General features: G+C 39.8%; 1 protein-coding gene and 1 pseudogene across 3 annotated transcripts in view; both read left to right on the plus strand.

Moving 5' to 3' along the window:
• Positions 1 to 2,841: 2,841 nt before the first annotated feature.
• On the plus strand, positions 2,842 to 25,805 carry LOC112980146 (cytochrome P450 2J6-like; annotated as a pseudogene).
• Positions 25,577 to 26,089, plus strand: part of LOC112980142 (cytochrome P450 2J4-like) — a 28,832-nt gene continuing 28,319 nt past the window's right edge. For 2 of the 3 annotated variants that reach the window (XR_010390477.1, XR_010390478.1), the window contains exon 1: positions 25,577 to 25,805. Coding sequence is in view for 1 of the 3 variants with exons in the window: in XM_026094802.2 (XP_025950587.1) it covers positions 25,635 to 25,805 (171 nt within the window). In the remaining 2 variants the exon portion in view is untranslated. The remainder of the gene's footprint in view (positions 25,806 to 26,089) is intronic. The other variant, XM_026094802.2, reaches the window with a different exon arrangement.

Here is a 26,089-nt window from a genome sequence, read left to right on the forward strand (position 1 = left end):
GCTGTGAGGACTGGAAGAAACTGCGTTACACAAATGCTGTGATTCATGAGATCATGCACTATGGTAGCGTTATTTTAATCACAATTCCTAGACAAGCGGTGAAGAACACAACTATATTGGGATATCAGCTTCCAAACGTACAGCTATCCTACCTACTCCAATATGATCGTTAGTCATTTTATAGCTGTGGAACTCTCTATATCTCTAACCTCTTCTTTCACTGAAGATGACTTAGTAGGAAACAACTTCCAACCTTAATGCAAAATACATTCCTATATGAAAATTTAATTTTTTACTTATAGTTTAGAAAATAGTTCATGTTTATGCAGGTCGCTAAAAAAAAATGCTTTAATTCCAGTGAAATTAACATACTTCAAAAGGTAACTAAAGTCAAGTTCTGAAATGATCTTCTGAGGAAGATATCTAGTAAGTTCCCTTCACCAGAACGTTAGTGCTCACCTTTCTGAAGTGCTGGAACAACCATGTGTTACTTGTTAAAAGCTGTGTCTGTAGGAACAGCTTTGCCTTGCCCTTGAAATCTAAAAAATGCTATGAAATGATGCACATATATGTGTGAAGGTCTTTGGCTCACACTAAACTTAAAGCCAACACTTGAACTGGAAATAGTGGGCCAATGTGCAAGGCCAGAGACCTGGCAGTTCTCAGACTGTTGTGAATAGGCATGAAATACAGAGTGTTGAGTCCTGCTTAGGACTGTTTCCTGAGCATGCCTTGTTCCTGTGAAACTCGGTCCAAGCCAAACCATTTCACTGACTCTTGCCTTCCCCCTTCTCTCACCAACATTTAAGTGCCCCAGACTCCCACCTTCACCCTGAGATTTTCCAGAGACGTGCTGCTCCTTCCTGGTTTGCTGCTATCCCTACGAAGAGGCACATATTCCTCTAGAAGGAGAGAGAGTAAGTTGGGTTTGCAGCAAACAGAGGTAGAGACAGGCAGATGTCAGTGGTGATGCCATCCTATCTCTTAGAGGCAGTGAGATAAACCATTTATGTGTAGCACTCTGCTCTGTTCCCTGTTTTAACAGTCCCTCTTCACTAGCTTAGGACTGGCAAAGGCAGCTGAGCAGCAATCTCTGCACCCAGAACCCAGCATTTGGCATTGGCAAAGTAAAGTTTCTTGTAGTCATCTTCTCCCTCATCTCCTTTTCCGTCCTTAAGGACAGACATAGGTCTTGGCGACAGCACTGGCACATAACACTTTTCCCCTCCCATGCCCTCTAGTCATGCCTGTTTCTCATAGACAGTGAGTGAAAGTGCTTGCCAAAAGCACAATTGCACACCAGTTAAACCTGTGTTCTGCAAGAGTTCTGCATAGTCTTAAGAGAGAACTGAACCACCACCATCTTCCTTGCAGGGTACTCATTATGCCAAACATAGACTCAGCTCTTTTCAACCCTAAATACTGGGACACCCTTCACCAGTTTAACCCTGGTTATTTTTTGGACAAGGATGGAAATTTTGTGGCCAGAGAAGCCTTCCTAGCCTTTTCAGCAGGTAAGTTCACTGACAGCTAAACCCGTTTGTGTGGGTTAGACTATGAGTTTAATGTGATATTATTTTCATTGCAGAAAAGGCCAAACAGAGCATAATCCAAAACTAGGAGCACATGGTTTTCCCAGCCCATGAAAATATTTTGATTAGAAAAGTTGTTTGGCAATTGTGTAGTTCTTTGATCTCTAGATTTTTGTGAAAAAGCAGTGAAGGTAAAAGGATTTTAGAATTGCCAGTAATTTGGGGATTTGAGTCCTTAGCATATGCCAGGCTATGCTATAGTAGCTGTTCTGTGGCAGGATGCTCTGCTGGAGCTGATTTACTTTGTATAAGTAATTCAATAGTCACTGGTACAGGAATTTGAACCTGGATCAAATACATCGCAGATGGCTATGTCATTTCTGGGATGCTTCTGGAGTCACTCTTTCACTGTGTGTGTGTGTCTGTTTGTCTGTAAGTGACACAGCTTCAACAAAAGCTATTGGAGATCAGGCCAGGGTTACGAATAGCCTGGTTGTCAGAGCTCTCAGCTGGTATGTGAAAGTGTCAGGTTCAGGTTCCTGGTCTAGGCTGGGCAGAACAGGAATTTGAACATTGATTTCTCACATCCCAGCTGAAAGGCCTAGCCACTAAGCTTTAGAGTCTGTCATTGTTTTTCTCTGACCAGAAATTATATCCTGGACACAAAGTTAATTGGCAAATTGAGAAACATTCTTTCTTTAACTAGTAGTTTTCTCTGAAAACATCACGTAGGAAATTGTCTAGTCGACTGTAAATTGTCCTCTATTCTGACTTTTCATTGCCATTAGTGAAGAAAAGTTATCTTGTACTTACATAAAGTGGAAGCAGGGAAGAAACCTAAAGATGCTTCCTTGTCATTATCGTTTGATATCAAGAGACTGAAACTGAGTTCATAGTATCAGGAGGTAAAGTATCTCGAGTATCTGTTTCTATGATTCTGGCTAGATCCTGCAAAGAATAATTACAGACATCTCTTCCGTTGTAATTGTTAGTCAGTTCAATCTGAGAAAAAACGTTAAGTCAGCGAAGTCTTTGTTTCCTGATGAGGCTGACTGAAGCTCTTTTGAAAAGGTGAGGAACAAGTGTCTGTTACAGCCCTCTGTGGGGACTAACCTGCTCTTCCCTTTCTCCCTCTGCAGGCCACCGTGTGTGTCTGGGAGAGGTGCTGGCAAGGATGGAGCTTTTCATCATCTTCTGCAACCTGCTGCAGACATTCAAGTTCACCCCACCAGAAGGAGTTAAGGAAGTCACCATGTGGATTATCTTCGGGAGCACAATGAAACCCCATCCGTATAAGATCTGTGCGGTTCTTCTCTAGGTTCCAATGTATCACAGATCGGAGGGAGAGGCGTTTCCACAGGTTTGCTAGTGTGATGATCTTTTGTGTGGCTTTAATGTTCTTCATTTCTAGCACAAATTCAGTGTGAATCTATCCCTGTCATGTCATGTGTCAAAGAAGCAGGCACTGCAAAATACTCTGGCTTCACTTTGCATTTAGAAAATCTCTCTCTCTTTTTCTGTTTTATTGTGAATGAAATAAAGATAGAAAATAATTGCAGTGTCTGGTCTTACTAGAGGCTCAACACAAATCTTGCTAGAGGAGAAGGAACATAAAAGCTAGGCCTTGGAAGTAAGTGGGAGGCGTTCTCAATTCTAGAGCAGGTATAGAAGTATACTTCCGGGAGCTGCTCCTCTGTGTGTTACCAGAGCCCTTCGGTATGTTTACACAGGGGAAGGGAGTTGTGCAGGGATGCCTGAACTGGCTGTGAACTAGTTGGTTTGTCTATGTAGCCCAGAGCCATGTGAAGATGATAGCTTGAATAAGGAAGTGGTAGAGCTGCATCAGTGCAACCCTTCTCTTGAGTGTGTGGCTGGTGACTCAGGCTGAAAGTGAAGGCAAACCCTTCATGTTTCCTCCCCAAGAATCCTGGCAGGGAGCCACAACACTGGTGGATGAAAGGGAACATAAATGGTAAAGGGCCAGGGGGCTGGCCTGAAAATGTTTGTTTTGCCTATATTGTTCTAGCATATTTGAGCGGCATTTCTATTAAAGAGGGAGTTTTGTCACAGAGTGGAGAAAGTTGTATTTATAATGGTGTTCAGTAGTCTAGGCCAGCCATGTCTCTTTAATGATGGCTAAAAATCACAAGGGAACAGCTTGCAGTCTTTTGCAAGTGCCAAGCTTCGCTTCACAAGAGAGACACGCACAATGAATGTATGTAGAATTTTGAATTTTGACAGGTATGTGAGAAGCTTCTTGAGAGCTTTCTGTGAGCACAGGGGCTCTGTGTAGTTTTCAGCATCACACACAGCCTTTCAATAGCTGAGCTAACAGAGACTGTTAGCAGAGCTGCTGGAGTTCAGAGTGCCTGTACTTAAGGCATAGCAGAGGGATGAGCCGTGCAAGATGCAGCTGGCAGAAACAGGAGCAGTGACCAAGCAGGGTTAGCAGGTGCAGCTAGTGAAGAACAGGTGCCAGAAACCACTCACACTTTGAGACAGGCCTTCTTACCCAGCAAGATTTAAAAATCAAAACCAGAGTCAGGGTTACCAGCAGAAGTAGCAAACACTCTGTTGCCCCACCAGTTTCCTTTCCAGAGGAAAAGGCTCTGCAATTGTTATTGTAATTGCACTTCAAGGGTTAGTTATTGCCTTGTTTATCCACCGTGTTACATGTAAACTTTGTTAAAGACTTTGATTCACGTTTGTGAGGGAGATCAGTATCTGAAGTTTTAATACTCTTTTCTTAGGCTTCTTGGCTGGGACTCATGGATACTTTTGTCATGACTCCCTTAAATTTGAACCTGGCTCTTGCCGTTGTCAGCAGTCAAGGATCAGCAGAAGAGATGCGTAAGCTCAATGGCCCAAGCAGATCAAGCTGATGTGGCTCTCCTGCTTTCTAGTCCATGTGTAGCTCTGGTATATCTGCATGATGCTTTATGGCATTGAATTGGTGCAGATTTTGTTGGGAGTGAAGGGTGGGTTGTACCCTACTGCAAAACAAGGATTCATTTTTTCTACAACTACAAAGATGGTGTTGCAAAAGTAGATATGTGTGGTGTTTTGTCTAGCTGGTGTCTGTTGTGTTGATACCCATGTCTCAAGCATCTGTGTGAATATAGGACTTAGAAGACAGTGAATAAAAAGTGAGGTTTGGGAACAGGTGCACAGGATTCAGATAGCTTTAAACCTTTTCTCAGGTGTAGACTCTTAATTTTCTGGTGAAGATACAGATCCTTTAACAGATTTTATACCTGTACGTTGTTGAATAGTATATATGAATTTGCATTTCTTAATCCTCTTTCACCACTTTTTTGAGGACATCTATGGACCCACTGGGGTCTGGAGACAGCAAGTGAAAACTGCTAGCCTGGATTGCATTATTTCTGCTGTCAGTAGCCAGATATTGGAATTTTATCTCCAAAATGGGAAAGTAACTCTGGTAGGCAAAAGGAAGCATTGTAGGTAAAGCAAGAAACTAGCTGACACCAGAAGAGGATTTTCACTCAGAAGTAGTCTGGTCCATTAAACTCTGTGTTTTTAAATGGACTTCCAAATCTTTAGCCCTTTGCTTAGTCTTTTGCTGTGTAGTCTTGACTTAGTGGGGAAAAACTTCAGTAAGGAATAGTTTGGGCTAGCGTCTCTGATTGTCAGCACAACATGATGTGGCTATCTCATTCCTAATTTCTATCCCAAACAGTAATGAGTTTTCGTATTGTTGTTACTGTGCCTGGTATTTTTCTACACTAAAATCCATACTTGTGATTCACAAACTGAGGTCTGTATAGATAGTACTGCTCCTAATTGCATAGTGGCCTGTTCTTTCAGGTTGTTTGTAATGCTGAGAAATGGTTACGAAGAAAAGAAAAGGTATCTCAGTTTAACAACAAACAAGGAAATAAAGAGAAATCAATGTATGAAAAATAAGAAATTGGTAGAAGGGAGAGAGGATCTTGTTTAATCAGGGGCATCTGACAATGAGGGATGCTGCAACTCTCTTCAACCTTTGTGTTCCAAAAGTTAGTAATACAGTGGACACCATGTGAGATTTTTTTCCCCCAGACTCTGGCTAGCTCTGTCTGACAAGCTTTTATGTTCCTTATTAAAGCATAGGATTGAAAAGTTTGAAAAAAATATTTATAAATGACTATAACATTTGTGGCTCATTTGTCAGAAGCAGATTAATACTCCAGTCCGATTCCATTGTATGAGCTGACAGATAAATCTTCGTGCTTCTTCAGCCTTGTCTGGACTGAGGACCTTCTTGACCAGTGTCCTTTAGTAGAGCCTTTCTGCCAACGTGATGGTTCCACATCTCCAAAAGGCATAACTTAAGCTTAACAAATCTCTGTTTGTCAGCAGAATTCTGTCTACAAAAGGGATTTCATTAGTACAGCAATGTCAGCCCTGAGATGAACATTTTCACACCTCAAACCAACAGAGTTAGGTCAGCAAAATTCTGAGTATGTGCTTAAACTGTGCAGATCAGTGTTTGAGCACTTAGTCGTGGTAGGAGTTGTCACATGTAAACAGTGTTAACTGTATTAAAGTACAATGTAGTAAATAGTAAATGGCTTTCATAAACCTCTAATCCAAATTTTTTGAAAGGCTTTATAATTAACTAGACTTTAAGCTGGTCAACAAAGAGACTGAAGTTTTCATGTACAGTCTACTGCCCCCTCTGCCCCAGTGCCCTGGTATTTCTGATAATATCATGATCTTAAATAATTACCATCTTTAATTTGTGATTTAAGTATAGGCTATATTGTTACTGTCTTACTATCAATTTTATTAATCTACCAATTTGTGCAGCAAGTTATGTTCCTTTTTAATCCTCTTCATTTCTGGGTTTTAAAATATTCTCGGTATTAGACATATAAAGTGATCAGAACTTTATAGCTTTGCAAGTAAACTATTATAGCTGAAATATGGTTTTCTAGCTTTCTCACCCAATTGCTTTTAGCTTATAGAAAATTTCAAGTAAGTTTGCTCATTTATTCTGCAGAACAAATGAGGAAAATAAACATTTTTTTGCCCATGTTAAGTACAATTTTTGAAACAGTTTTCATCCTGTTTTGTGTGTAAATCTTCCAAACAACTCCTACATCATCCTTACTGATTCTTGTCCCCTCTAGGGGAGTGCTTGTGAAAGACGCTAGCAAAGATTGTTCTATGTTGTCTTTATTCCTGTTGCAGACAATGCAGTGGGAATTAGCTGGGAGGCAGATGGAAAGGGTGAAGGAATACTGCTTTCTACTTGGTTGTGAAGGCATTGCAGCCTCACCTATGTGCAGCTGAACAAGCTGAGTGTTGTGCCATTATAATTGTCAAACTGTCACCTAACAACAGATTAAGGCCTTTTTTGTTTTACATACTCCAGACATGAAGTTAAAAGGTCTGGCCATCTCCTGAAGAGCTTACAATTTAAACCACACAGAAAAATAAAATGTGAAAGGAATAGGAAACAGGAATCAAGCAATAATATGAGGTGAGTGAAGGAGCAGAGTGCATGGTTGATGCATGCTTTGCAGAGTAATGATGTGTGTGAAGTTTCCAGTAATCCTGCAGTGCTTAGGCGTGTAGCCAACCCTCAGGAAATTAGTCTGGATTTCCCTCTTCTGGCAAGAGGCTCTTTGTAAAACCAGCACTATGGGCAGGGATTTTTGTCACCGCAACTGTCACTGGACATAAAGACATATAATTAACCTCCATTTGGTCTCCCTTGAAAGGCCACGCTTGTCAGATTTGTAGCTGTAATGTAATAGATTGATGTCACATATGCTTAAAAATAAGCATTAACACTTCATTCTCTGGGATCAGGAAGTATAAGGAAGTGATAAAAAGGAAAGGACTGAGGAATACAGAAGCTTGAACATCTTTTTTTTCTTTCAAGGGAGGTACCAGCAAAGCAAGAAAAAACTGGATTTATCCTCTATGTATACAGAAGTTTTTCAGACACAAGGTAGTCTTCTAAATCAGAAGTGAAATGTTAACAATAAGTGTGGCACTCGTACTTTTTGCTGTGTCTCTGCTGTTTATGCAATTTCTGAAACTGCAATGGATATGAAGACGATTTCCTCCTGGACCAATTCCATATCCCTTCTTTGGAAATCTGCTGCAGATGAACTTTCAAATTCATCACGAGGTCCTTAAAAAAGTATGTATTTTCAGGCAGATAACTAGTGGACTCAAAAGCTGATTGAAGAATGAATATAAATTTGATAACAGTCGTCTTTTGAATGTTAAGGAAGAATTTATTATATATTATATTATATATTAATTAACATATGTAATTAATATATAATATATTAATATATTTAATTACAATCACAATTAATTATAATATAGAAATATAGTATATAATGTATATATAATATATATTACATATATTTAAATTGTGTAAGCATGAAAGTTGATGGGGATCATTAAATAGTCTGTTTCTTGGTCTGAAATTTGCCAACTTACTATGAAACATGTCATTGAAACCTTAGCTGCATATGAATAAAATAATACTGATGCTAGTACTTCTATCTGATGAATAGGAAAACAATACATTTCAAAAGACAGACTTTCATACTATGGAGAATTTCAAATGTTTGCTTTTTAACTGTTGTCACATTGGCAGCTTCTAGATTTCCCAAGAAGTAGTGGTGAGTGTATGTGTGCTTTCAGTATAGAAAGGATGAATTTTTTATGCTTACTGAACAGATTTTCAAAAGGTGTTTTAATAAATTTTTGATGACATATGATTTGATCAGATTTTCAAAAGACACCTCAGTCTGCTGAGCTTGGCTGAGCTTTTAAGTAGCTTTTAAGTAGCTGAACTAATTCATTATGTGCCTACACTGGAAATGAACTCTTTTCTATGTCCAGCTGTAGTGCAGAGCACTTCTAGAAATTTTATGCTAATGTTTTATATTCCTAAAATGTATGCGAGGCATTTAACATTTAAATCTGTGAGTAACAGCACCTCACTTTCCCTCCTCATTCTCAGCCTGCTTTTTCCTCTGGTTCTTCCCTGTCCTGGCAGCTCTCTTCTCCTGACTTGAATATTGCAAGGTGAGGTAATTTAACTCACAACACAAAATTATGTGCAACGGTGCATGTTGTGATTTCTTTTATTTTTGATCTCCCAAACCTCAAGAGCAGTACTGCTCATTCCAAGATTTCAAAAGCCATGAATTATTCCCTCCAAAAGTGACGTTCAATCTTAGATAGATACCAAATCTGCAAGCCCATGACATAAATCCTTGCTTAACACATGTATCTGCTCCCTCTTGTTTGTTCACAGGCAGCAAAATTTTGTACTCCTCTAGTCCTGCAGTTCTTAGGATGTTGTGGCAGCTCCCCACTCTTCCCCTTTCCCAACTGCTCACTCTGCCCCACAGACTTGCTACTTTTGACCTACACTCTTGCAGTGCCCTCAGCCTTGTATTCTCTTGCTTTACTATTCCAGCTCCTGATTCTCCAGCCAGGGAAAGGGCTGTTCTGCCTGCCTGCCTTAGTGATGGCTGTGTGCACTGCATAATGGAGACAAGGCTATTGTAGCTGAGCTAGAAAGGAGAGGGGGAATCCTGCTTCACCCACCTCTTCAGATGTTTTTCCTACACTTACCACACAAAGGGAAACCTGTAGATGGTTCATGTAAAAGTCATGGTTCTCACCCATGTTTTTCTGATGCTGCTCTGTTCTACGGGTAGCCAAAAACTCATGGCAGTGTTTTCACGCTATGGTTTTCACACGTTCCTGTTGTTGTTCTGCGAGGGTTCCAGGCTGTGAAGGAGGGTCTGACTGCCCATGCTGAAGAGGTTGCTGGAAGGCCAACAAGCATGGTCATTGAATTGTTGACTGGCGGAAATGGTAATTATTATTTTCACTGATTTTTTTTCTCATGTGCCCCCTTCCTGTTTTTGGAAACTGATTTAGAACCTCAAAATGAGTAATTTGCTGTGGAAAAAAGATAGATATTTGGTGAGTTTTCACGAAACCACTTTTAGGTGAGTACTATCTGAACAGTAATGGCAGAACATAGCTATTGTAAGAGTTCCTATACAGGAGCTAAATGACTAGAACAGAAGAGAGAAAAGAGGAATGTTACAGGACTGCATACAAAAAAACAGAAAAACTGGAATGACAGAAAAGCTTCTTTGAAGCATTAACTAGGTCAAATACTGAGGTGATGTATTAGTGGATGTAGATATGCTGGTGCTACAGATACGCTGGTGATATATAGGAGGGACTGCACCTCAGCACCTGCCTGTAGTTTCTTGAACACAGAACTTTCTTTGCTCTATCTCACCTTCCAAAATGGGAACATCTAAATCTTTCTTAGGTTTGAGTCATTTTTAAATGTCAAACTAAGCTCAAATTGTGACAACATGATAGAAAAACAGAATATGGCTAATATAGTTCAACAAATATGTCTGGAAAACAAGCATACCTTCTAGTGAGCATCTAACACCGATCTGAGCTTTTCAACTCCTTTATTACACCCACTTAACTGATTTCTGAAGATGGCTCCAATTCGTATAATTTTGTGTCACAGAAAGTAGTGAGGAAAACTGGTAAGATTTATTTCACAAATGGGAGATATGAAGACATAGCTCTTACTGTATATGTCACTTTATATTTAATAAATATTGATGAGTCATATAATTGATTCATTATAATCCTAGGTGTAATGTTCTCTAATGGTCATCTCTGGAAGCAACAGAGGCGCTTTGGAATCATAACAATGAGAAAAATGGGAGTAGGAAAAAAAGATCAGGAGTATCGACTACAAGAGGAGGCCTGTCATCTGGTGGAATACTTACAGAAAACAAATGGTATATGCTTTTTAGTAATACTTGTACTTCTTGTGCAAGTCAGTCTGTGCAATGGGTGGAGCAGTGCTGGCTGATTTTACTCAGGAATGGGTCACTTCTAACTTTTGAAATTATTTATTTGATTACCTAAAATGGGTTAAAAGAGTACATGTGGAGTTGAGTCTCAAGAGCCTGTATCTTATGATCTGTGTGAGACATTTCCTTGCAAAAGTGCTGCATGTAAAACCTGACAGTATGAATTTAGAACTGAGACTCCACGGTCCCTGTCTATTAGTGTTATCACTTCTTAGCCAGTTCTACATTACTTATGGTCAAACGAAATATAAAAAGTCTTGGCCAAGGCTACGCAATCCCATGGCTCTGCTCTGTCAAGAGCAGTGGAAAAAGCTGACTTCGTGAGGCTTGTGGCAACTTCTGTAGTTAGAGGAAGTTTGCACTGCTGAAGAGTGGGGTGAATTTATAGCTACTCTCAATTATTCTGTTATTCAAATGTAGGAGATCCCTTTTAAATTCCATTATTCATTCATACACTGTCTCAGCTCACCATTTCTCTATCTGGAGTATTGTCAAACACGAGATCTATTGATACCAAGGTTTTGTGAAATTTGGGTATTTTTGTCACTACTTTTGCTACTTCTGTTCCTATGAGTGGTCTCCTCTTTTCTGAATGGTGGTTTTTTTAGATATCTGAAGTTACATTTTACTTGAGTTTTTTGCTGGTGCAATTTTCCGTGCATCAATCTAATTAACATCAGAAGTGTCTGATAAAATGTTATCTTATCTTTCTGTTCAGGGGGAAAAGCAGGAACAGTAAGCGTTATTCACTGTGTTTACAGGAAAACCTGTGGACCCCACTATGCCTGTTGTTCGTGCTGTCTCAAATGTGATTTGTGCTGTGATTTTTGGACATCGTTTCTCTATAGAAGATGAAAATTTTCACCGCTTCATTGAAGCCATTGATGATATAACAGCATTTGGGAACAGCATGTCCTTTTTTGTGAGGAAAATTATTATTTATGCCTTTTATATGGACAGACCATGAAAAAGGCAACTTTCTAGATAGTTTTATAACAAAAATAAATACCAATGCTCCTGCAATTGCTGGAGTATGTTCGGAACAGTCCTTCCAGAAGCCTACTTCAGAACTTATTTCAATTTCTTATGCCTCATCTTACCATAGAAATCACACATCTCTGGTGGAAAGGGATTGGAAACTCATAGGGTTGCTATGTATTTAGTAGATGTATGAAGGATTTTATTGCAAAAGCACTACCTGTACAACTCCAGTGTTTGAAACTATAACTGAAACTCAGTGGCAAAATATGGGCAAAAAAACCCTGAAAAGCTCTGAAATAGGCTTTTTTTTTTTCTTGATAAAGTGACTTTCTTTACTATATGAAATCATGTGACAGTCAGTAACTATCAAAAGAGTAACATGGCCCTTAACTGCTTCCTTCACTACTGGTTTTTTAACCTTGTAGAAGCTTAAATAGAGCAACTGTTTTGCACAAAGGTAACACATGAAATTGCTTAATAGTGGCACCTTGCTGTATTTTTTGTACCACTTTTGTACCACTGTACCACCTCTGTGCATCCTCATCGGAATTAGTAATGCTCACTGGAAGTTGCTCTCCGTCACCTGGATGATGTTTGCCTCTGTGCAAGACAGCAGTTCCCAACTTCAGACCTGGTCCAATGGACAGAAGAATTTCCTATCTTGCCTTCATGTGACGTTGTGGCTGCTGCTGCAAACATCATGGAACAGACTGCCTCAGAAAATGGCAATTTTATCATTAACAATTTATGAATGGAAACCACAATATTGTGTATAGTCAAGAAGTCAATATACTCACTAGTAAGGCAGCCTGCTTCTTCAGAACTTGCTGGAACGCAGCCAGCATGCATGATTTTCCACTTTTTTCCACCTCTTACTAACTGAAAATTGCTGTATTAGAGCATTCTGGTCCTAGAGAATTTGAGGACTAATTTGATACTTTTGGTAAAAAAAAAAAAAAAATCAAAATGCTTATAATTTTTCTCCCAGAAGATGCAGGTGGAATGATTGTTAAGCTATCATCTAATCAGGGTAAATGCAGGATCAATTATTTTTGAACTACTCTCGATAGATATTTGTATAGCCTGTTCTTCACAGCTATATTAATGAAGTGTCCACAGCCAACCAAAGCGTTATAGTCCAATGTTTAATTCTGTCCTCTTCCCTATAGTGCTTTCATAGCAATGTAAAATCATTTAATGATTTCCTGTTCTAATTTATTTTCCTGGTAAGTGGACAGATAAATGTAAGCAAAATTATGCAGTGGGACAAAGAAGAAACAAATCAGGAATCTGAATACCTTTGTTGGAAGATGAACATTTGTAATCTAGCTGCCATTTAAATAGGTGAGCCCAGGAGTTATAACCTAATGCATAATTTAAGCTGAAGGGTTAATTCTGCCATCTGGAAGGACACTGTGCAGTCTATAAGGGGAACAAACAAAAGGAAATGAAGCACAGGAATGGAATTAATGTAAAAAATATTTTGTCTTTGTACTGCAGAGAGGCATTTTTGTAATAGTATAAGTGAAAGAATGTGAATAGGTTAACAAAAATGAATAAATAGTAGGGAATCTATGTGACCTGATACATTTTTAGATCATAAAGTTGTTCTGCATATCACACAGATGTGATATGTTTGACTATGTTTCTTGTCGAAGAGAAGACATATCTGAGTGAAGTCCCCATGCATTCAATATCCTATATTAAAATACTAAGAAATCTGGGTTTGGATATTTCTATTTTCAGTTGAGCAGATCGGTCCGAGAAACTGCGCCTGGATCTATTTTTTAGTGATGAGAGAGAAATGGTACTGTTGGATAAACTGAGATTAGGGTCATTTTCTGTATGTTGTCTTTACTACTGATGTTCAGCTTAGTAAGGAACTGGGGTACAGAGGAACCTCACTTACCCTTCATACATCATATTGGAAAATCTGTGGCATAAAACTAAGGAAAATTCTGCTTCAGGAAAAATGGGATTAAGAAAGGTTTTAATGGATCACTGGATAGGCCTTCAATGTAATGATGAAGATATAGTAATCAGAGTCTTTCATTCACTTCTTCCGCTACCCACAGGCCTATGTTAGGATTGAAATTTAGTTTGCTAATCTCAATAATGCACCACATCTCTTAAATCTCTCTTCTGTAGGTATATGAACTGTTTCCCTGGTTTGCAAGCCATTTGCTAGAATCATGCAAGAAGACTTTGTCTGGCATAAGTTTCATGAACACTTTATTAGCAAAAGAGGTTGAAAGACACAAAGAAAAAGGAAAATCAGATGAAAATCAAGATTTTATTGATTTCTATTTGGATCAGATAGCCAAAGTGAGTATCTCTGCTTTCAACTCCTCTTTGGGTCCAGTGCATAACTAGGGATTTTAAGTGCTACTATGATTATGATAGTATCTGATACCAATTAAGAAAAATACAATTTCTGCCTGGAAAAGCTTAGAGATGGATGAATTAAAAAAAAAAAAGCTGAAACTGTTCTATGGAAGGAGGAGGAGGAAATAATAATGTAAGAGGATTTACAGTAGATTACCTATAACCAAGATAATAACAGATCTGCATATGATAAGATACAGGTAGAAATGACTATTACGATGGGACTTGCAGCAAGAGTAGAAAGTAGCTAAGCTCACTAGTTTTGTCACTGCTGAAGAACAAAATGTGCATAAAGATGGGATAAATGTACAATTTAAAAAATTACTATTATTCAAAAAGCTTTATTTTCTAGTTCTCTTTTTTTATCTTTTGAATAGTATCAGTATATATTCTTGTGATGCACTACTTTTTTGTGTGCCTTAACCTCATCTTTTTGATTCGTATCTGCAGACTAAAGGAGATGCTGATGCTACATATGATGAAGAAAACTTGGCTCAGACTACTTTTGACCTCTTTCTGGCAGGTATAGAAACTACAGCCACCACTTTGCGTTGGGCATTGCTTTATATGGTGATTTATCCAGATATTCAAAGTGAGTACCCCCAAACAGTTCTGCAACTTTTTAGAAATTATAAAGGCTCAAATATTAGTAGTGCTTGTTCAAAGAATAGTAGAGGCACTAATTAGTAGCTGATGAATCAGATGAACTGCATCATATGTCCGTTTCTTGCTGTATCTTTCCTGACATGGAGGCTAGTCATTTTAGGTGTCCTTTTTGAAGGGATTCTTATTTTTATAAAATAAAATTTCATTTTGTTGGGTGTTCTTATTACTGTGAAAAGTAATAGGAAAAATGTTGAATATAGAGCTTATAGATTGTCTGTTGTATATTTAAAGATGAATATTTCTTCTTAGAGAAAGTCCAGAAGGAGCTGGACACTGTTCTGGGTCCCTCCCATTTAATTTGCTATGAGGACAGAAAGAAGGTGCCCTACACAAATGCTGTAGTTCATGAGATCCAGCGATACAGTAATATTATCTTAATTGCCCTTCCCAGAAAGAGTGTGAAGGACACAGAGCTGCTGGGATTTCATATTCCAAAGGTACAAAGATGCTTTTTATTTGAATATCTGATTTTTAAATCTTTTAAAAACTGTTTTAATGTGTTTTTTAACTACGGAAGCTACATTAGCTATTGATTCCCAAAACACTGTTCTTTTTTAGTTTCTTTTGTTTTAATTGCTCATTTAGTTGAAAAACATCAATAATTAGGAACCACCAAAGCACTGACATTGATAGGTCTCTGGTATGAAATTATGAAGAACTTACGAAGTTTCATCTAGAAAGCCTTTTGAAGGCTTTTCTGAATGGGGAGATGAACTCTTGTGTTCTCACACTACCCCTAAGATATGACCATCTCTAAAGCTGGCCTAATACAAGGAAATGTGCACTTTGTCTTTACTAATAGTAGCTTCCTAGATCATGACTTCTGCCAATAGAGGACCTGGAAATGATGACTGGAAATAAGCGAATCAATTTCCAGCAAGCTCAGGTCTGTCCTCTGTCAAATGGGCTTATCAGCTTGTGAACAGAGGCAGTCCAAAATTGGAAGAAAAGAGTTTCACTGCAAAACTTGGAAATTTGAAATTATTTTCGTGTCACAAAGTTTCAAATGCAGTATCTTGCAACTAAAGTATTTTTGAGTTTTGTAACTGAAAGATACATTGGAGTTTATTCTCTTATAATTGCTCTTCATTTAGTTTCATTTTTATTTTTTTTCTGGATCTTCTCAAAGCAGGTCTAGTGCTGCAGAAATCACAGTATAACAAAGCAGAAAAATTAAATTCTTATCCATGACTGTATTCAGTATCCATATTCTGTAAGTCAAATGCTGAGTGAATATTAAAAATACAGTGACAAAAGGAAAAATAAAAACATCACATTTTAACAAGGTAAAAATAAAGCCCTAGACATTTATTTTATTGAATTTATTGGTGGCAAATAATGAAAAGAAGAAATCATAACATTCTCAAAAGTTTAAACTTCTTATGAAATATTTCAAAGCTTGCTCTCATTTCAAAAGATGAGACTTTAATTAGGTCTTTAAATTGTTTGCTCCTCTGTCATTATGTGCTTATATGATGAATATGAACTGTAAGACAGAATTGAAGTAGCTGCTTCTTTTTCCAGGACACCATAATTTTATCCAATATTGACTCTGTTCTGTCTGATCCTGAAAAATGGGAGACACCTCATCAGTTCAATCCAGGCCACTTTCTGGATGAAGATGGAAACTTTGTAAACAGAGAAGCATTCTTACCGTTCTCAATAGGTAAGTGCACTAAACAGGGATTTATTTATTCCATGTGATAGTAACTTAAGATTCATTCATTCCTCAACATCAACTGGGGAAGCGTCTATTAGTAGGTATATAAACACATTCCACTCTTTTAAAGGTCTCCAGGAAGAGAAAAGTTTAATTGTTTGCAAAAAGGTAGGAAGAGAAGGAACGATACATAGAAAAGTTTCTTTTAGAAGAGAGGTCCAGTTGTCAAAATAGTAGCAGCAAAATTCATAGTGCTAATAAGCCCATAAATATAAGCTATACAACCTTCGCAATCATTCCTACAGTGTTCTTTCTGCCTCCTGTAAATGCAGATGAAAACTTTCAGAGTGGAAATACAAGCAGCCTTTCGGTTCTGAATCATTAAATGATAAATTCAGTTAATTATGGGGGAAAATGACAAAGTCTGCAGCAAGCAAGCAAGCAAGCAAACAGAAAACTCTTAGCTGTTTGAGAATAAACGATGTTTCTTCTGAAGACTGCAAGCAAGTTAAAAAGTGAGGTATGATAGAAAACCTTAGCTGATTGCCTTTTCCTGTGTTTTTACAGGACACCGTGTATGCATGGGGGAGCTGCTGGCAAGGATGGAGCTCTTTATTATCTTTTCCACCCTGTTACAAGCATTCAAGTTCATCCTGCCAGAAGGAGTGAAAGAATTCATTCTGCTTCCAAAACCAAATTTGGTGTTGAAGCCAGCTCCGCACCAGCTCTGTGCCATTCCTCGGTAGGCAATGATGCCCCACAGATTCAGAGAGTACTTGCTCCGCAAGATTGTTTATGCGTGTGAATTCCTCTTTGCATGTCTTCAGATTTTGCTTTCCTTATCTCAATGTTAATGTCAGTCACTACCCTGACAGACACTTTTCAAACAGTTGCATTCTGAGCATTGTACCTACAAAGAGTTAATCTTTCATTTCTCTTTTCTGCTTGGAAAATCTTAGTAAAATTGTCCTAGTGCATAACAAATAAAGACATAAAGGCAACAGTTAGAACTGGACCTTACTTATTGCTAACTGGAAACAGGATTAATACAGAAAGAATTTAGAACAAAGGCTATAAATTAGAAATCTCTGGATTAAAGATTGGTGTGTTCTTTCTCATAAGTCACAGTTGCATTTGGGGAGAGAGTTTTACAGGCCTTTCAGTCTGTTCTAGAATATTAGTGAGAGGAAGAGCTAAAAAAAAAAAAAAAAAAAAAAAAAAGCTCTTAGGAGAAGCTTTCAAGTGAAGCAGAAAATATTGTCTGAGGTAACTACATTTCCTTAGACTGATCAGGTTCATTGTTATGCAAGCTTGCTGTACAACTCTATCATTACCACCAGGCAAGACAGTTCAGGGTTTCACCCACTAACATGGGTAATATTTCAGTGCTTGGGATGAAAATAAAGGAGTGTTTTCATCAGGTCAGGTGTGGAGAGCCTTTCATAATACAGGGAAGGAGCTGTGTACTGCAAGACAAATGACAGCAGTGAGGAGACAGAAAGTGATGATAAATGGTTCTTTTTATGGTCCCAGTGGTTGACAGCAACATGAGAACGTCTCTTTCATGACAGGTGGTCTACCTGGTGGTGTTAGTGCCAAATCTTTCAATAATTTATTCAGTTTCATTTATTCTTTTCAGTTCTTTAATTGATTTTTTATCAGAGTTAGCTCTCTTGATGCCAGTCAGTGTAAATTAGCATATCAACAGCAATAAGAGATTTGGCACTATTAAAGACTTCTTCAAGTCCCTTATGAGCATGGTCATTAAGTACCTGGCAAATGTGGTTATTCAACTTTTCACTAGTTCAGTTACTGACAGTTAACAAGGAATTTTTTGACAGCATTGGGAGTATGTTTTTCCTGTATGAGATACAAAGTGGATACTGTATGCCCACATTTGAAGGGTTATTTTTATACACTGATTAAGGTGATAGTGCTTTCTGGAGAATTAAAGTCATTATCATCTATATTTGTTTTAAGCACCTCTTCAGATCTTGTATTCTAAAGAACCTCAGTTTAACAGATAAAGATGTGTGAAATCACTAATCTGCACACAAGATGTAAACTAGGTTGCCAGTATTTTCCTCTGCAGGATTACCTTTATGGGTTGGTGCAGCTCTTTTCTCCACCATGGGCTGGATGGCAGCATATCCAGATAGGTAGGAGACTGGTGTGAAGTCCCTCCATGCTGGAACTGCAAACGTCTCCCCCTCAGTAACTCCATGTAGGTAAGAAGGTGCCTCATTTGTATCCAGGTGGACATCAGAAAGAGAGTCAATAACAGCAGCTGTTCCTTGCCTTTAGCGCCAATGTTAATATCACTTAATCCTAAAGTATAGTTGGCAGATACCACTGAGGAGCAGCTGCGGCCAGCTGCATCCAGTTATTATGAAGAAAATGGAGCCTATGAAAACTCATTAATACACTTTCCATCAAATAAAGCAAGATGAATCCCATGCCTTAGACTGTTTCTTTTCCAGGCTGAGAGAACCAAGTTCCAGGCACCATTTTTTAGGTGTCTACTGAACTCAAAATAGGTGAGGTTTGAATCTGTCAAGTGTCAGCTAATGTTTCTGTCCCCACCCTTGCAACAGCTTGGTTCCCTCCAGAACCTCCTCTTTCTCCCCATGATTCTGTCTCACCTCTCCCAAGTCTTCTGTTATCTCTACGGTCTGTACCATCCTTGCAACCTTCCCCATTTTCTCCCCTATCCTAATTTTTCTGCTACTCATTTTTGTCCTGGAGTGCCAGGCTCTCCCTTGCCTACTTTTCTACCAGATGTCATTCAGTTTCATGAGCTGGTGTAGAAAGAATAAAGTCACTCTCACTGTCCTAGAAGGGCTAATAGAAATTGCTGAAATTATAGTTTTGAGCCCAGTCTCCAGACAAGCTATTGAGGTCCTTTAAGAATTAATGATTTTTTCTTTTCAGATTCTTTTAAATCTGCCTTGAATATTTGAACCTTAAGGATCTGCGCAGATTACAAAATATTCCAAGGTATGCTGGGATGTAATCCTTACAGTGTCACCTAATATGAGATAAAAACATAACTGCATACTCTTACGCTGTAGTCATCTGTGGTAAGTGCCTGCTCATACTCCCTAGGGAAAACTACATGTATCAGATTAAATGCAAACATTTCCAAGTGTGAAATTTAGCTTTGAACATGCTTGCCATGCCAGCCGTACATATTGTGGCTCTAAAGGAAGCTCTGCTCCCATTTTAGGAAGGAGAGAAGATGGTGAAATGCCACTATTTCATCTCGTTTGCCTTGGGGCATTCTCTTTCAGTGGCACTTCCCTGGCTGTGTTTTTGGGTGCCTGCTGAAGGAGAGCAGCCAATTGAAGTTACTACAAAAATCATGCAGGCTTCATCTTTCTGCCTTCAGGAGCTGGTGCTATTTGCAAAAGAGTACAGTGCAGAGAGGACCTAACAACTCAAGGTTTTCCAGCTTCCCTGCCTTACCTGGGCTGGGAGGGGATGGAGTCCCCACCAAGCAGAATTCAGAAGGCGCAGGTGTGAGGATGAATGGACATGTGAGAAGGTACTGGCCATCCTATTCTCCACAGACCACTCTACTCTCTTTTACCTGCCTGTATCTTGTCTGTAGTATTCACTTTGGGGGTTCTTTTGCTTGATCTGCCTTCCTGCTTTCAATTTTTGTTCCCAGTTTGGCTGCATTTGGCATCATTCTTTGCCTCAAAAGCTGGTGTGAAATAAGCTTTCAGAGGGCCAAGAGCACTTTGTGTTTGCTGTCCAAATTAGGATTGAAGTACCTTGTGGTATTTCCCAAATGCATATGAAATTGGCTCGCATAATATACGAGATCTCTTTACTGTTTGCCTTTGGAGGGAGCAGCTGCTAGCCAATTTCTGTGAACCTGGCAGAGAACTTAACTCTGACTTTATGCACAAAAAGACTCGTAAGAGAGGGAGAGTTCCTCTTGTCCTCTAATGTAGCTACCTGCTGGTTCAGCACTCTTCTATTCCCTGTGCTTTCTTACCTTCTCACCTTTCAGCTCCTCTGCACATCCCTCCATTCATTTTCTGTCCTCATACAATATCCTCCAAATTATTTAATTTTTTCCTTTGGATATCTTCTAGTCCCATGCTGTCTGCTGTTGCTTCTTACACTTTCCTCGCTGAAATCTCTACATTTATTCTTCTCTTCTCATTCTCTTTTTTTGTAACATATATTTGACAGGTGTTCCTCCTTCTCTTGTCTTCTGTCTTCTTTCTGTCTCTCTTGCATCCTCCTCCTATTTTTTCCCCTTTCCTACATTATGCAGTCTTTTGTCTTACACTGTTCTATGCAGTTTCTTAAATTACATATGGAGCAGCTGTAGTTAGGTCCATAACAGCTTTGCTTTGTATACATTAAGATAATAAGAAGATAACAATATGAGTTGCAGCTGCTTCAGCTCCACATGCAGAAGGTACAAGGGAATAAAGCCATAATTGCAGAAAGCAGCTTGAGGCTTTATTGTCACTACTAGGAATAAGAAAATATCATATTGAAAATGGGGAAAATGTAGGAGGTGGTTGTCAGAAAACCCCAAATAATGGACTGGTAACAGATATCAGCATGGGTAATTCCAGCTTCCTCCTTCGTCTCTTCCCTTTCTTGTTCCCCCCTTAGAAGCACAGCAGAAAACATACAAGACATCGTAGTTGCAAGACTCCTATTGAGATTGATACAGTTTTCCCCAAATACTGCCATATTCTTCCATTTTTTTGCAAACCCATGGAATTTTCCCATAATTTTGTCACAGAAGAACATGCCTATGTGTTTCACAAGATACTAACATGTTTTGCATCATTAGTTGTAATTTAGCTGTGGGAGGTTGTTCCTAATAGCCATGTGTACTGCATGCAGTTTATTGTAAAAATATATTTAATTTTGGAGAATTGTAATAGCCCTCTGAGTACCATCATTTCTGCATAAGAAGCTGAAATTGCTTAGTCCTTGTTTCCTGATTTTCTGAATCTCAGCCCATGCTCCTAGGGCCTTCTGCCTGCCTGGTATTAGATCAAGTCCCTGCTGCTGTTTGTCTCATTGTTCAGGAACTCTCAGTCACCTCAGGAGCATTTTGGTTGCATGCTGGATTCTGTTAACAGGCTTCAAAAAACTTTTATTTAGGTATTACTAAAAAAAAAAAAAAAAGAAACATTACAGATGAGTTATTCTGTTTAATGCATGTGGTGCAAAGATCTGTTCCATCCTAGGGAATATCTGGGGAAAAATTAGTGGACCACCTTGTTTTCTGGGTTCCAAATGTGAAATTCTCAGGGGAACAAAGGTAGTCCCCATGCACCAGTACAGGCTGGGGGCTGCCCTGCTGGAAAGCAGCTCTGCAGAGAAGGACCTGAGAGTCCTGGTGGACAACAAGTTGACCATGAGTCAGTGGTGTGCCCTTGTGGCCAAAAAGGCCAATGGTATCCTGGGCTGCATTAGGAAGGGCACTGCTGCAGGTGGAGGGAGGTGATCCTGCCCCTCTACTCAGCCCTGGTGAGGCTGCGTCTGGAGTGTTGTGTCCAGTTCTGGGCTCCCCAACACAAGAGAGACATGGAGCTCCTGGAGTGAGTCCAGCAGAGGGCTACTAAGATGATGAAGGGACTGGAGCATCTCTCATATGAGGGAAGGCTGAGAGAGCTGGGACTGTTTAGCCTGGAGAAGAGAAGGCTGAGGGGGGGATCTTATCAATATGTATAAATATCTGAAGGGAGGGTGTAAAGAGGATGGGGCCAGGCTCTTCTCACTGGCGCCCAGTGGTAGGATGAGGGGCAACAGGCCCAAACTGAAACATGGGAAGTTCTGTCTGAAAGTAAGGAAAAACTTCTTTGCTGTGAGGGTGACTGAGCACTGGAGCAGGTTGCCCAGAGAGGTTGTGGAGTCTTAATCCTTGGAGATACTCAAAAGCCATCTGGACAGGGTCCTGGGCAACATGTTCTAGGTGACCCTGCTTGAGCAGGGGGGTTGGACTAGATGATCTTCAGAGGTCCCTTCCAACCTCAACCATTCTGTGATTCTGTGAAAGTGGAGATCAAAGCTGGATGCCATAATTTAAACTGGATTTTTATCACCTGCTGTAGCAATATAAAAGGATATATTATTCTATTTTAATAAACCTATCCATAAATTATATCTACCAAATTCTTTTCCATCTATCAACATCTATTGTATCTATTGTATCTATTTTTTATGTTAAAAATTAACAGTATTGCCTGCAAAAGGAGCCAACCCACTAGAAGCCCTGGATCGTAATGCAGTAGCAGGGTGGAGAGAAATGGGAGTCTAACTTGGCTCCTCACAGAAAGGGAAGAGGTGCTCAGTAAACTTAATATGAGACAGAAAGGATCCTGCTGCGCTGCATGCAGGGGAGGGAACCCTCCGGGTAGCCCTTCGACCGGCGTAAAGAAGAAACATGAAGTGAGGCTTCGGGGCCCTCAGGGCTGCCCTGGGGCAAGCCAAACCCATGGGGACCTGCTGCCACGGTGCGGGCAGCTATCCCAGCCTGCGCCACCGCGGAGAAGGGTGGCGCGCGAGGCCAAGTGGCGTGAGGCCTGCGGCCACCTCAGGCAGTGCCAGGGAAGCCATTTTAGGAGCTGGGAGCCGCCATCTTGAGTGGGCAAGGCGGAGGGTGGCCGGGCAGGGCAGCTGTGGCAGAGAGGGCTGGCAAAAGACAAAAAGAAAAAGTGTCTGGACCAAAGCCTGGGACACGACCTGAGGGGAAGGCAGGTGCCTTGCTGACTGTGTAACAGCTTTCGCAACGCTGCTGTCAGCAGCCCTTCGGGGAGGACCGCATGAACCTTGTGACAGAGCAGCTCCCTGCAATGGCTGCCCTGTGCAGGCGGTGGAGGAGGGCCGGGCCGGGCAGTGCCAGCTCGCGCTCGCTCCCTCCTCCATCCCCACTGTGGCTGCGCGTACTGACCTGCTTTCTGCTTGACTCCATTGCCTACCCTTTTATTTTTCCTGACCACTCCTCCCTGCCTGTGGGTAGCTACAGGCGCTCCGTTTTAGATGGGGGAAGGAGGACATGACCGGAGCTTGGGGAGGGCCTTGGCCTCATAGAGGGAAGAAGGCCAAAGTCTGGAAAAGACGGGAAAGCTCCCTCCCGCAGGAAAACATCATCAGGAAAAAGGTTTTAAAGGTTTTAAAGCCAGGGCTGCAGGCGAGGCTGCCTTGGAAGGAGAAACCTTCACCCCAGGGTGGAGTCTGAAGGCTTCTGCCTTCTCTGGGCTGCTGCTGGGAGGAGGCCAAGGCTGAGAAGAGGGAAGAGAGAGGTGCCTTTCAGTAAGCCTGTGTGGTCTGAACATGGCTGGGAGATGTCAAGGTGCCACGCTGAGGTGTTGGTGAGCAGAGCTACAGCCCCTGAGCTCCGAGGAAGAGCCGTGCCCCGGGCTGGCAGTTTCCTTTCAGGATTGTCTGTGGGTTATAAAGTTGGTCTTGCAAATTTGTTACATGGAGCCTGCTGGCTCTGTGGGTAAAAATCCAAATGCATTTATGAGCTCTCTTTACCAGTGCGGTGTGCCTCGTTGCTGGATCTCAAATGCTCTTTGAAAATAGCATTGACTAGTCCCGGGCACCTTCCTTCAGCTTCTACCAAAATAAATCTGTTACTTCACTGAATGGTGAAAGTGTTGGTAAGAGCAAGGGCTGATTCAGCTGTAGTGCTGGGGTGATGCCTGTCAGTGTTAACACCACCCTTAACACTCTAACTCCCTCATGGAAGGCTTCACTGGAAAAACGACTTTTCCTGTTGAGGAAAATCATTCAGATGGACAATGCTTGGATATCTAAAACACCACAGAGGGAACTATATTGATGCCAACTGAAAAATTCTGAGAAACAGGTGGATTTTCAGTAAATTTTGTAAAATTACACTGGATATAGGGCAGGTAAAATAACCCATCAGAATCATTTTTTAAAGAGCAAAATTTTTGCCTGTTGAAGGACAGAGACAGTTAAATTAGAAATGAATGCCTTGAAAAATAAGCTGTGAGGCTTATTCAAATTAATTTCACTTTTTTTTATAAACAAGCAAAGTGTTTGTACAAGAGCAGAAACAGTCCTTTCTCTGTTAATATGCTTAATCAATTGTGTTTCAGTGGTAACGAAGTAGCATGGTTGGAAGCTAATTGACTTCACTGGAAATTGTGGTGTGGTGGTCTCCAGGCTGTTCTTCCTGGACATTGTGTTGCATGTCCTGGAGCCACAAATCCCGTGAACCAAATTTTGTCCCAAAGACAGGGCAGTTGAAAGAATCTAGCAAAAGCCTTCTTGGCAGATTTTCAGAAGATAAGCGAAAATTTATTTCTTTTATTAGTATTTTGCTTTTAGGGAATGATCTTTTTTCATAGAGAAGCATTTACATGTAGCATTTCGGTCTGGAGCTGTAACACAAGACCATAGCTATTGCTATTTGGCACCCAGAATCCTTCTCATGTGGTTTCCTTGTTCTGATGAAAGGCATGTAAATGCCCCGATAATAGATTATTACTTATTGCATGTGCTGAGGCGTGGCAAAGTGGTTTGCTGCATACTGCATTTCTTCTCAAGCAGCCAGGCAGCGCACATTCATGTTCTGACTGGTTTTCACTCCTAATGAAGGGGCCTTTATTTCTGGTTATAGCTCAAGATTCCTAATAGCTTTTTCCTGCACTTTTTCTTCCTGTGTTTCCCACTAGATGTACAACTGCCTGCTGTGTATATACTTTATTCATCTGGCAAGCTTTCTGACAATTGGTTAAAATATCCTTTACAGCATCCACTTTTATGTCAAGATTGAAAGTGGATAATTAATAGAGGCAAGCAAAATCCTCAGTGAAGTTAGCTATTGCAAATAAGTTAGAAAAAAATGAGATTAAATATTAACATACTTATGTTTTGAGTTAAATTTGAAAGCTTAACAACTTTTGCATTGTGTATTGAGCATTAGACACTCATATCTATTTTACGATGAATTTGGGCTTTTAACTTTTATCATACTTGCCATTACTTTTGATCAGTGGCCCTACTGGATATAAATATATATGGAGTATATATACAAAACATTTTTAAAAGTCCAAGATTTAATATCCACTTACAGTTGCAGGCATAATTTGTAGATATGGCTATTGCTTTTCTAAAAGTATTCATGAAGAATTTGTAGGAGCACACACATCTACAATTGTTTCAGAAAACTAGCTGGAAAATTTGCATGTTTTAGGTGTACCTACTTTGCCTGGAAAATCTGGACTATAGTTGATTAACATTCCAGTCCTACAAATTCTGTGATCCATATTTGATAAATATAATCTGAGCGAGAAGGAGAAGGGTATGCCTCAACCTGAAAATGTAATGAGCAGAATGGAAAAGGAGTGGTTAATAATGGAGAGGGAGGGATGGGGGTGGGGAACAAATAGTTACATGAAGTTTCAACTCTCATGAAAAAACTGGTTAAGCAACCAGCCTTAATAGCTTCAATAGACTATTTTCAATAAAGACAAGCTCATAAAAGCAGCAGTTAAAATGTTGACAATAAGTCAAGTTCTTATAGCTTTGGTTGTATTTCTTCTAACTATGCAGTTTTTAAAATTGCAACGAGCACGGAGACGACTTCCTCCTGGACCAATCCCTCTCCCAATTCTTGGAACCTTCCTACAGCTGAACTTTCAGTTTAATTGTGATCTCCTCATGAAGGTATTTATTTTTAGATACTCCTAATTGGTTAACGGTCATGTAATTTCCCATTTCTCACATCGTTTGCTGTGTGAAAACATCCTCTCCCAATAACTGTTAACTGGCCACTGTGAAACTGCTGATTTGGATGACAATATAAGAGAAACTATTTGCAGCATAAAGTAGTTTTCCAGGCTAAGGAAACTTGTATTGAAAGCACCGAATGTGCAAAAATCAATTAGATGCTTAAACCCACCAACTTTTAACACTGCATTTGACACATTCATGTGAAACAATGTTCATTA

This window comes from Dromaius novaehollandiae, chromosome 9 (genome assembly GCF_036370855.1).
Source record: "Dromaius novaehollandiae isolate bDroNov1 chromosome 9, bDroNov1.hap1, whole genome shotgun sequence".
Classification (NCBI taxonomy): Eukaryota; Metazoa; Chordata; class Aves; order Casuariiformes; family Dromaiidae; genus Dromaius; species Dromaius novaehollandiae.